This window comes from Apteryx rowi, unplaced genomic scaffold, assembly GCF_003343035.1.
Source record: "Apteryx rowi isolate R43461 unplaced genomic scaffold, aptRow1 scaffold_95, whole genome shotgun sequence".
In the NCBI taxonomy this organism is placed as follows: domain Eukaryota; kingdom Metazoa; phylum Chordata; class Aves; order Apterygiformes; family Apterygidae; genus Apteryx; species Apteryx rowi.
The window spans coordinates 830,284-842,786 of record NW_020451260.1 but is presented as its reverse complement, the minus strand read 5'-3'; the positions used below and the strand labels follow the sequence as shown (position 1 = coordinate 842,786).

The following is a 12,503-nucleotide window of genomic DNA, read 5'->3' as shown; positions in this document are numbered from 1 at the left end:
CGCGACTTTGCAAAGCGAGCTGCAGGGAGCCCGTTGCATAAGCAAATCTTATCGGAAAAGTCCGCAGCGGCGAGAGAAACGAAAGCGGAGCGTTAAGCCGAGCAGGCGGAGGGGAGACGGGGTTGTGTTTCCGTGCTTGGTTTCAAATCCCAAGTTCGCGTGCTGCTTTGGACCCCCGTGCCGTGACAGCAGAGAGTTGCTTGGTCCCAGTTGTCCAAAGCAACGTTCTTCTTGGCTCGGCAGGATGTTTGGGACGATGCCGCGGCTTTGCACCAGTTTGCAGCGAAAGCGTGACCGGGACGTCGTCGCCGGACAGATGTGCAAACTGAATCGCTGCGCTCGTCTCCTGCCCCCTTTGGTGTTGGGGGAACACGGTCTGTGCAGCTAAGTGGGCACTTGCTCGCCAAACTTTGTATCTAAACACTGGACGTATATTTAGGACAACTTAAGTTTTTGCCCAGCTCAAGGCCTTCAAAGAGTTGKTTTTTTTTCCCCCTCCTCTTTTACACAACTGCAAAAGTGCAAAGTTCCCAGCCGTGTTATTGAAGTGAGTTACGGTGGTTAAAGTCAACATGTAGCAAGCTTGGAGGTGGCAGATTTTCGACTGCCTCATTCATAAAATCCTGCAGAGAAGTAATTCAGCCTTAGATCTGTTTTGTTTGCAGGAGACTGGGGGTTTGTTTCTTTTAGGGGTTTGTTTATTCTGGGGTCTTTCTAAGCTTGCAAGCTGTGGTTTTGAGGCTTATGGAATCGGTGGATGCCCAAGCTCTTCTCTGAGCGAGCTGATGAGGCTTTTTTCACTTAATCGTCAGGTGTAGCTGAATAAACTGCCCCAAATCTACTCCGATTTTGCAGAGCAGGAATTTTGACCTCCCACTCGTCTGCATCTTCCTTAGCACTGGCAAAAAGAGGATCCGCTGTTCTGAAGGGTGCGTGCTCTGGAAATGCCTCATCCGGGAGCCACGCATGTCCCTCCCGTATTGGCCAATGGATCCTCTCGCAGCCTGACGGGCTCCTCTCCCTTTGGGCCCCAGGAAGGCTGAGAGTTTGCAGTGGGGCCCTTGAAGGCTAGTGAGAATTCCAGGGATTACGCTGGCTTCCAGGTTTTAATTCCCTAAATTCGAAAGCGCCCAAACGGTTTTGCTTATTTATCCGAGTAGTCGGTTTGTGTATGTAACGGGATCACAACGCTCCAGCAAAGTCAGGTGCTAGAACCGTTCTTTGCCAGTGGCTTTCTTCATTACACATGTTTAATCTTTTCTTAGGTTTTTTTTTAAATTTTGAAAACATTCCTTTTTTCTTTTTTTTTCATCTCTGATCATTTTGAGGTTATCCATTTTCTGCTCGGATACCATGCCTGAGGTCATTCCTCTAAAAAAAATTTTTTTTTTAATAGTACTTCATCTACACATTGTGCCTTCCARTTCAAACTTAAGGTGTAATTGCATACATCAGTCTCCAGGCCTTTTTTTCTTACTTTGTGGCACAGCCAGCTTCTGTTATATTTTCTGCAGGGTTGCAAACAGCCATGTAGCGTTCCTGTTGCAGTCCTTCTGAGCGGTCACCTTGGAAATGTTCTCTAGAGCTGTGTATCCAGCTAGACCACATAGTGTACAGCACTAGCCTGCTCTGGCGAGAAAATCGTGATTATAACAATAATCCCGTCGGTTCTCACAAGTATAATCCACTGATGGATTCCTTAGGCTAGAAATCTTCCCGTACGGTTGTGACTGTATCCCCGCGACTCATACGGTGTGAGGCAGAGGTCAGTGATGCATAATGTGCAATTCCATCTCTTCTGAATCTTTCCTCCTCGTTCCAAAATTTCTCCAGGTGGACACAATGTCCCCGAAGGTGAGCTGGGATCACCCTGTTTCCTCAAACTAACCACTTTAGGGATTTTCTGTGGCTCAGCAGCCGTTCAGGTGGTATGAATCGGGGTAGTTCAGCTGGGTTTGCTGAAGAAGCTTCTGACCAAGGCTCCGATTTCTCTAATACCCCATCGAGGAGCAGCCCAGAGTTGCGTCTTGCTGAGGTGGACTCAGGACAGCCTGAACCAGGGAGCTGGCTCCTCCTGGGTGTCTTGGAGCCCTGTACCTGCAGTGGGGCGCTGTGTGTATGGTTTGTAAGCGCCCGCGTGCCTTCTCCAACCCCTCCTGTCCTCTTGTAATGCCATCCAAGCCAGCTGCGGGTTCCCTTCCTTTAAACGAAGGTCACCCTCACTTTGGGCCCTTTTCTGTAGAAAGCAGGGGGTGCCAGTGCCGCGTGCCGTCACGCAGTGATACACACTCGTGCAGTGCTGTCAGAGAGCGATGTGAAGACAAAAACAATTTCTACGACGTGATGGAGATTCACAGATGTTTATCGGCAATATTTCCTAGCTGTAAGAAGAAAATAAGAAGCAAGCGTGTATTTGTGCGCATCCCTGACTCTCTAGATGGACTGTGTCAAGCTGTCAGTGTTTGCAAGCCTATCYTGGAAAGAAGTGCAGTCTTTTCTTTCTAGCAATTTGATGCTGCAGAAAGCTAGGCGCTCTGGCAAGGTTGCCGCAAATATTTCACTTTTGAAAATGATCGTGTCTTTCCCAATAAGCGTCTAGGCACAGCTGTTGCGTTGATTTTTCCCAAACTGACCTGGTTTCTCAGTATTCTGCAACAAATTGCCGAACTCTCGGCAGAGGCATGCCTGCTTCTCTGGCCTTTCGAGCCTTAGGGTGTAAATTCACTGCTCACGTCTTGCGCATTTATTTTAATGCTGCTGTGGTTGTGCAAACCTTTACTCCTAGCGGTCTGGAAACGGAAGCGGCACATCAGTGATCCGAACTTGCTGAACCATTTGTCTCCCTGCAGACAAACTTCCCCGTTCTTCTGGACGGGAAAGGTCATATCTCATTAGATGAGCATGGGTTATCTGTTTACTGAATTTTACTCCCTGGGAAAAACATCCCCTTCTGCTTACAGCTCATGTGATTGCTTAAACTGTGCAGCACATTTAGCCTGTGCATACGTTTTTGAATGTGTTTTTGCCTTCTGGAGTTTACCATTTTTTTTCTTCAAAATCTCCCGACGCGCTCTGGGTCATTGCTCTCAGCCTTTACGATTTTGCACCTATTCCTTGTGCAGAGCTTTGAACAAAATGTGCAGCTCTTGCTTAGTCTAGAAGATTTCCTGTTTGCTTCCTTTGTCTCCCCAGTGTAATCTTCCACTGCGCTGTCTAGTCTTTAAGCCTAAAAAAGATACGAAGATGGTATCGGGCAGGTGTGGCGTAGCCCATACAGACACTTCACCACACGCGTATCGACTTTCTGTCGCAAGTCCAAGAGAAGTAGCGTAAATGCAGACAGAACCAGAGAAAGATTAAACAGCGTTATGTCCCCCAAAGAATTAAAGAATTGCAAAAATTCAGTCTGCCAGTATCTTGGAACAAGTAGTCACAAATGTTCTTCCAGAAATTGTGGGAAGCTGGATGCTGTCAGAGCACTTAAATGCTTGTATATGCTTTATACATACATATATATATAAATGCTTCCATACGTATGTGTATATATCAGGAACAAGGTACAAGGTGTGAGGCTGAATTGTTTTCAAGGCTGTCACCATTAATCTGACGCAGATTGGGATTTGGGGGACAAGATCCAAAAGTGGCACTGTGGATTTTACAGACAAATGTAGATGCTCATTCTCTGCCCAAACTACTTACGGGCTGGTATATTCGGTGTGAGGCAGGCTCCAGAACTAAGCCTTGCTGTACCATAATTATCAACTCTGGGATAAATACTCATTAGTGCACCTATACCAAAGACTTGTTATTGTGCTGAATCTGAGCCCTGGGTTGTTTTTTTTTTTGGTGGGTTTTTTTTGGCCAGTTTATGTATATTCCTAATGAGGTCCAATCCTGCGGATGTTCCCTAGGCACAACTACTGTTTAGTTGAAGCTTTATGAAACACATAATTTGCCAGCATGTCATTAGGGTACCAAACAAGGCTAAGATTTTCAAATGCACACAAATCACGTTTTCAGGAAGACTTTGAAGCTTCCGATTCATGGCAAGTCAATGACAATTTGACTCTGAAATGCATAAGACTCTTTTGGAAGTGGTACTTTTCTCCTCAACCATTCATATGCTTTTGAAAATATTGCCTTACTTTGGCTTGCTGTTTCAGAAACAAGAGTTTCTTACAGAGTACTTGAGGAAAAGAGGATTCTCCAGTTTTATGTTAATCCAATCCTTTTTTCTTTTCCACACTGACTGTCCCACTTCTTTGATTAGACCTGCTTCCATCCAGTAAAATATCTAGATCACTGAAAAGCAAAGATATAGGTGAACTCCATGTCTCTTAAAGCAGCTCCATCTCCATTGCTTATGTGTTATCATGGACTGGAGATCATCCACTGACATGACATTGCAGCCTCCTGGCAGCTCCGATGTTTAATTTGTGATGGGAGGGGGATTTTTTTCAATGTATGGCTAAAGCAGTCTAGCTTCAATGCCACCGGACTGCCTGGAGTTGTGCCAGGTGTTGTTGGCTGGTTGTGATGCTATCTCCCTAATCGTTAACTGCAAAAAAAAAAAAAAAAAAAGATGTTGTTGAACTTTTGTGGTGGCAGAGTTATTGCAGTTCAGTTCTACATCTGTTCATCGGACTTCCTGTGGTTTTTCATCGAATCATATGATTGACAGCTCAGACAGTCTGCAAAGGTTTTGGTCTGTCTAGTTTTATACCCCTGTCCCAACCACTAAATCTGACTTCTGCTTTGTCTGGCAGAAGAAAACAAGATAGGTTGCTGTGGTAGGTTGATTCACCAGAGCTGATAAGTGTTGTCTATTTAAAGTCTGCCGTTCAATCCTAGTGCTACGTCGGGTTCYGAAATTTAAAGCAAGCAAAGGTCTCAGGTAGGTTTGTTTAAAACTAGCTGGAGTTATCTCTGCTCTGGCAATGACTGGGTTGAAATGCAAGTAATRGCTCCACTGGATCCATTTATTGCTGCTTTGACTTGCAATTTGGGAATTTTGTTAGCTGCGGTATTTAGCGGGGAAAAAAAAAACCCTTCACCAGTGCTGTCCTCCGTATTTTCCAGGAGTGCTCTGAGAGTCCTGTGACCTGGTTGTGTCACAGCTCTGCTGAAACATTCATGTAGTGTCATCTTCTGTATGTCTGCAGCACAGGCAAAGGCTTCAGTTTGTTCATTTGCAAGCAGTACATGCAAAAGATAAATGGCACAGAACTGTATTTAAACTTTCCTTGACCTACYGTACATCAAAAATCTAAAAGCTTTATGTCACTGGTCAAACTTTTCACATGGTATTTAATGCTTGCTGGTCTAAAATGTCTTAAAGTCAGTCTGGTAAGTCAGAAACATTTTGAGGTGATTTGAATGTGATGATTTTAATGTTAACAGGTTTTGTTTTCAGTGACCAAACCAGCTGGTTTGACGTAGGCCACCTTGCAGCCATGGATCATTGCAGTGACCTAACGAAGTTGGGTTTGAATTACTGATCTGGAAGTCAAAAGCTCCGTGTCTCATTAGCAACACATGGAGCTATTCTGTGTCCAGTGTCTAGGTGGACAGCAAAACACTGATGATTTCTGTCATCGTTTATCTTCTTTTTTATAAAGATATACTTGAAATCAGGTGTATGCAATGGCAATGTATATAGTCGCTGACACCTAATATTTTCTCTCTCTTTAAAATCTCATTAGCCTTATGTACGTTTCCAACCTGCAGAACATTCAGGACATGTTGAGTGTGATAGAGTCCAAGGTGATTGCAGTGAGTTACAGTGTTTCATCGGAATTTAATTATTAAATTGCTACAGTACAATCACAATAGATGGCAACACTGATCAGTCTGAAGAAAGGCGTAATAATAAAATCAATACATGACAGCTATTGCCTGAAAATACTAAAGCTATCTAGTTTATTTTATGCAGCCCTTCTAGCAGAGAGATGATGGCATAGTAAGAGCTGAGTGTCTCAGAGGTAGCTACTGGAATTTCTAATACAACAGTTTTACTTACTGTTTTAAAGCTAAAGATGACATTTATTAAGCTGCATAAGATTCCAAAATGGTCCTGGACTAGTGCCATGAGTGTTTGCAAAACCTGTAGTAATAATCTGTGGCTGTGAAGGTGAAAAGAAGTTATCTGAGTCTAATTCCTCTGAAATTAGCATCTTTAATCACTTTTTTCCCTTCTGTCCCAGAAGGACTACTACATGCTGCAGTACTGGCGTGCAGCCACCTTTGGGGTGAAGAATGACAGCTGTGTAAGGGTTTTTCTCTGCTAGGAAATGTTACAGTGGTTTAATCATGAGGTTTAACCATTCATTCTGCTGATGCAATGCTAAACTGAACACGTTCCCTGTCTACACTGACCACAAGTCAGGAAGCATTTAGGAGGGAAGTGGGGAAGATTACATTGTGGATAAGCGAGGTAGGATATCAGTTTAAAAAAAAATCTACACGAGGCCTTGGCTGGGGTGAGGCTGAACTTGCCAAAGGAATCCCGGTGCGCTGAGAGGAGGGGTGGGATGGCAGAGGGCTAAGGCAGGACGGGCTTGAGGATTGGGAAGCCAAGAAGGAAAGGAACAGAGGATATTAGTAAAGAGGAGGRTGTCACAAGGCTGAAAAGCCATGCCATTCTGGGAAGGATTAGAAAGACGACACTGATGGTGTCACAACAGTGTTTGTAGGGGAATGCGAGGTGCCGGTAGTCAAGAGGAGTCCTAACAGGAACCTCAGGATGAGATGATGAGAAGAGTTGAAGTAAGTGCCAAAATATCTGTAGGGATCTTCAAGGTGGTTTCCCCGGGAGGATGACTAGAGAACAAACCCAGCACGCGGTGAGCAAGGACAGTCGGGTTGGGGACATAGTGGGTAAAAGAGAGGGTGTTTAACACTGAGAAAAGAAAGGTGAAAGGAGAGGGGAGGAACTGGGAAGAATTTTGCATGTAGGGGGTGAGAAAAAGAAAATGTGGGTGAGTGCAAAATAGAAGATGTGATAAAGAGAGACCATGGAGATACAGGGATGGAGTTGGGGAAGGAAATAGACTAGGAGACAGAAAATTAGAATGGGGAGGGAGTTTGGGGGGAACTAAGACTGAGGAAACAAAACGATGTGGAAGGTTAAACAGGATGGTCAGAACAGCCTGGGGCAGAGAGGTTGTAGAGGAGAATGGTTTGGGGACACAAAAGGGTTATGGGAGAACTTCTGTGCCACAAACTTCATGTGTGACACTGAGGAAACGAAACTTGCTGATGTACCTTTGAGGTTCTGGGCTTTGAACTCAACAGGAGTTGGATGCGTAAGTGCCTTAATCATATCCTGCTGCTTCAGTTCCTTAGCAGAAATGATAGCACTGGAGATAATACTGCCCTTCTTCTCTCCCTGAGTTATTATAAGGATGAGCTCCCCACAGCTTCTGAAGTCAAGTGCAATAATGGCCCAAAATGGTCCTTCCTATGCTAGTATTGGCATCAAACTAACTAGAGCTGGGGTGAGTGGCCTGGCCCCAACGTAAACCGAGCCACCACAACTCCACACTGTTGTTTGGAGTACACTGCAGGGTGCCACCAATGTCCTCATGGACGTAGGAGGAGGACACTGTAAGCTAATGCTGTGGTTCCAAGTGAAGCCGAAAAAGCTGCCCATCGAGACACGTTCCTCATAAAGTGTAATGCAGGTGGAAGCTTTGTGGCTTGATGTAATTGTAGATGCTCAGTGTTTGCACCAAACTGCTCTAATAACAGCAGTATATAAGGAAGGAGTGGAATACTTTCCATGTTTTGTGACGCCCAAGAGTACAAATAGACTGGGTGTGTAAAAGTTAAATGAATAGCCCTGAAAGCCAAGTGGCCAAGAAATGCCCCTTCAAAGGAGAGTGCAAGAAGAGCCAGAAGAGTCTCGTACCCCAGCACAGGGAAACAGGATGCTGTGAGCTCAAGAAAGATGATAGGCTATCCCTCCATTATTAATGGGCAAAGAGGCTTCTCAGCCACTGCCGTGCTTGTTCTGATCATGTCACACCATCGAGTTTATTCTTAGTCTTAGCCACAGCCTTATAAATAATAAAATGGGTCATGTTTTATCTTACCCCAGTGATCATTGTAATGCGGCTTTTCTCTGAGACTCTGCCAAGCTCTTGACACAGGCAACATTTAGAAGCAGACAATATGATTGAATAGCACGATATAAAAATAGGCTCAGCTCTGCCCCAAAACACTTACATGAACACGGTGGCGTTGCAGGGAACTGCCTCGGTGTACGCAGCGCTGTGGGAGGGAAGAAACGAGAGGAGGTTGGAAAGTTGAGGGTGCGGCGTGCCTATCCCGTTGGGACCKCCTGGGATGGCACAGCTGACGTGTGTTAATTCTGGAAGTCCTTTGCTCAAAGCTGGCCCTGGAAGACGGCGGCCTTTGTGGAAATGATATTGTCTAGCCTGTAATTTCCGGGAGGGGGAGGTATCTGTGTGGATGCCAATAAGCCTGTGTGCAGGTATTGTGGTTACAGCCTGAGAAGCCGAGGTGGAGAAGTGGAATAGRTGCGTAACGCATCTCAGTTGAGGAGCTTGCACGATTTTCCACGTAGTCTAATTGCCATAGTAGTGCCATTAGAGTCGTTCTGCTCGCTCCTCAGCGACRGAAGAGCCTGGACCCAGCAAGTAATGACTTACCCCAAACTATGGAGGAACCTGTAAGCAAAACTGGAAATAGCATCTAGGACTCCAGGAACCCACCCACAGAGTCTAGCCAYGCTTCCTTCCTCCCACTGTGCTTCCTGGGAAAAGAGCATTTCTGTCCTGGAAACTTCTATATTGAGAAAATCTATGAGAATTAGGAGAAGAAACTCAGTTTGCCATAATGTTCTGCCTTCCTGAAAACACATCACAGACTGCGTGTATGTTTAGGACCTTTCCAAAGGAGTCTCCTCCTAAGGAGCTGAGTACAATTAATAGCAGAATCCTTTTTAGAGAAGACTGAAATAAGCAGGTCTGTACATGCACAAGCAAGAAGGCCGTTGCGGGGCTGCTGTAAATAAGTTTTCCTTAAGACCTTTGTATTATGTAAAGGATTCACGTTTTTAGTCTTTGTTAATAGACAAATTGAGTACGACTCCGGTGGTAAGAAGTGTGACCAGCAGCAAAAGGGCGAAATGCAATGTGCCAATGTAGCATTCAGTTCAAAGGCGGAATTATAAATAATCTCTTTATCCTTTGTGGTAAATGTTTTCYTTCAACTCTAATAGTTCAGTTCCTTCCATTTTTATTTTTTTTCGCCAGATCTCTTTCTTYAGTGTCTGTGTGGGCTGCGTGTTTGCAAACCTTCCCTCAATGGGCTTTTGTTTCTTGTTGCAGAAATTTCCTGAGCTGAAGTTCAAGTACGTGGAGGAGGAGCAGCCGGAGGAGTTCTTCATCCCGTACGTTTGGTCCTTGGTTTACAATTCGGCAGTGGCCCTGTACTGGAACCCACGCGACATCCAGCTCTTCACCATGGACTCGGGCTGAAGGAGCRGGTGCCGCAGCCACGCCAGCTCGACTCTGTCTTGCTACGGAAAGTCCAACTCRGCGCTGCGTGTTACTACCTGGCCCCTTCCAGTGTGCCCCCTCCGACCCCAAAGCTTACAGAGAGCCAAGCTCGCCGCTTGTGTACAGCCCAACTTCRGCGTCTTGGAAGCAGACGCGCCGGCAACAGCCTGCGGTGCGAGGAACTGGCGCCTTGTAGGCAACCTTGTATTTATAGTCCTATAACCTAGAGCTTGTTTGATGAGAACGAGGCCTTACACATGGGGTGTGATGTTACTACCGACCACAAAACTGATCGTTCCTTTAACTTCACCAGGGTAAATGAGGAAGGAGATGGGGGGGGCTGTGATTTGGAAGTAGCATTCGTATTTTCCTTTCTTTAAAGCAAGGCAGCTTCTTTGGGTCAAGCTTTCCGTGGTCTGCTGGGTTCTGCGGTGGGTTGCTCCTGCCGGTACCACGCTTTCCCTCACCGCCCTTTATTTTGATGGCACTGTGCCAGCTGCGGTTTCTAAATTGGTGTCTCCCTTGTCATCCAAGCGAGCTAGCAAGCAGCGGATTAATCAAATTAGCTCTACAGATGCATTCAAAACACCCGATTTTGATGTCACAAAGTTGGTGGGAGGATTTTCAATAGCAAGGCTTTTTCTGTTTGGCAAATACTCTTTGGAGAGCTAGAGACGCCAACGTTCAGAGTGAAGCCCCTTACAGACTTGCTTTGCTGTACTTCTGGAAGTTGAACGTGTGAACAAATGTCCAAAGAAAATAGTCATAAGATTGTAAAATAGACCAATGTCCTGTAAAAACGTGTGTAGTGGTGGCAGTGTGTAGCAGGGATCCCCTGGCAAAATTCTGTGTCGAAAATCCCCTGTTTGCTGTTGCAGGGTTTATGGCAGAAGTATAAATTTATCTGAATGTAGAAGACTTTTTTTGTTTGTTTTTGGAAGTGCCCTTTCCTGATATACCTGGTTTAATGCAAATAATCCAAAAACTCTCTCTGCAGTTGGAAGAACAAAAGAAATGGACTGACCTGGTTTTGGAAGAACATCTCATTTTTCAAAATGGCAATTCTTTTTTTTTTTTTTTAAATCTCTGGGGAGGCTCCTGGCAGTGCTCCCTCGCACGTGGACGCAGACGCTGTTGCAATCCCAGCGCTGCTGTGCGGAGGACTGTCACCAGTGCATCGCATGCCAAAACGTAAAGGTCAGGGAGTCGGTTCCTAAACATATACGGCGAACCCCTCTATTCGCTGCCTGCCCCAGCACGTCCTGCTTACTGAGCTGAAGGATAGGGCGCACTTGCTTTCAGGCATTCCTCTGAGCAGCTTTAAATAGAATTATTTGCACTCTTTTTCCCTGAAGGATATGCTAGGTTTGTACTTTTATCTGCTAATTTAAAGCTGGAAGTCCATGGAAATGCTAGCTTAAAAAAAAAGGCTTTCCATATTTATTTAAATATAACTGCAAAGAGACATGCACAGCACAGGAGCGTTTAGGACTTTAAAATGGCACAAGCTTTTGAGGAGAGGCAATAGTAAGACTGGAGCTGCAGTTTTTTCTTAGTAAAACACGAGAAATGATTAAACCGTGCCCGAGCTGCACATATGTTTGTGCTATGTTTAGGATTTTTTTTTTTTTGGCTCCGAGCAAACGTCAAAGGGGAACGGCTCTTCTCGGTTACTGTAGTGATTTGCAATTTTCTCTTTTAATAAAAGACTAAGAGCGTTTGTGAGTCAGCAGAGCTGYGCAGCCTTTGGAAAGGTCAGTCTGAAGATGCACTTTTGTACGGTGGAGCCCGAGGCTCCCGGGACGGCTCCGTTTTCATCGGGCTTGCCCACCCGTGGGTGCGTGAGCCTGCCCCGGGATGACCACCCTCCACCCCGCGGGCTTCAGGAGAAGCGGAGCGCTTGGTAGAAGAGGGCTCAGGTGGAGCAGATGCTTAGCATCAGGGTGCCAAACCGGAGCGAACCCGACTTTCTTCAAAAGGGCTTTTTCTAAAGAAAAGGGTACGTGAAGCAGCAATGCRATAGGATAGGTCAAAGCGGCTGCCGGATCAATGCAGGAGTCGCCCAGTGAATTATTTCTGGCTGTCCTCTCGTTCCGATGACATTGAAGTGCAGAAGGAACAGGTTTGTTGCAATCGCATAATTTCCTCGTGCTTTTAATTAATATGCAATGCTTACAGAGCCCGGCTGCTTCGGAACAGCTGGAGTCGCAAGCCAAAGTTGCAGCAGCAGAGCCAGACCAAGATTTATGCGGAAAGCCGTGCCGGGCTGATTGGCTCTTCCAGGAGTTTGAGCGTTATATAGGTCTGGCAGTGTCCTGAAGTCTGCAGTCTGGCATGTTCACAAATACTCTGTTTTCCTTCAGATCTGTAAAGTATCACCTTAGGGATCCTTTTCATTACTTTGTGTGAAAGATTTATTATGCGTAATAAAAAAAAAAAAAAAATTAAACCAGTAAATACAGTCTGTAGTGGTATTTGTTTTACGTAATAGCTGCTGCGTGGTAACATTTGGCCAGCCGGTCTCGGTGCTCTTGTCAGACCTAGCGTGCATGAGGCTTTATACCTTCGCAGTGATTTGCAATAAGGAGAACCCGCGTTTGATTTATTAAGTAGGCAATTGTTTAAATCCGTGCGCGGTGAGAGAAGGGATGTGTCACGCTGCAATGTCGTGCTAATTCCCACCTAAGCGAGGGCTCTTGCCAACTCGCTCCGCGGCTTCCACAGCCGCAATAGGTAGGTCTTAGCCTTCATGTCCCCGTATTCTTGCTCCTAGGGCTGCAATACCATCTGTTCGGGCTACCTGAGCCGTGTTAGAAAAGAAAATCCATTGCCCTGGCGTAGGGAGGGAAAGCCAGGTCTGCTCTGCCGTAATTCAAAGGACCGTCGCTTCTGGGGGTTTGAAACATCCAGGCGGAGAACGGGCAGGAAACCAAGTTACCGTGCAAGTTGTTGATAAAGTGGAGACCAACTTTTGGGCAT

The 12,503-nt window shown here is 45.6% G+C and overlaps 1 protein-coding gene across 4 annotated transcripts in view; it reads left to right on the top strand.

The window, feature by feature from the left end:
- Positions 1-11,253, top strand: part of DYM (dymeclin) — a 220,809-nt gene extending 209,556 nt beyond the window's left edge. For all 4 annotated transcript variants that reach the window (XM_026092225.1, XM_026092226.1, XM_026092227.1 and 1 more), the window contains one exon: positions 9,354-11,253. In XM_026092225.1, the coding sequence (XP_025948010.1) occupies positions 9,354-9,503 (150 nt within the window). In that variant the 3' untranslated portion in view covers positions 9,504-11,253. The remainder of the gene's footprint in view (positions 1-9,353) is intronic.
- Positions 11,254-12,503: the final 1,250 nt, after the last annotated feature.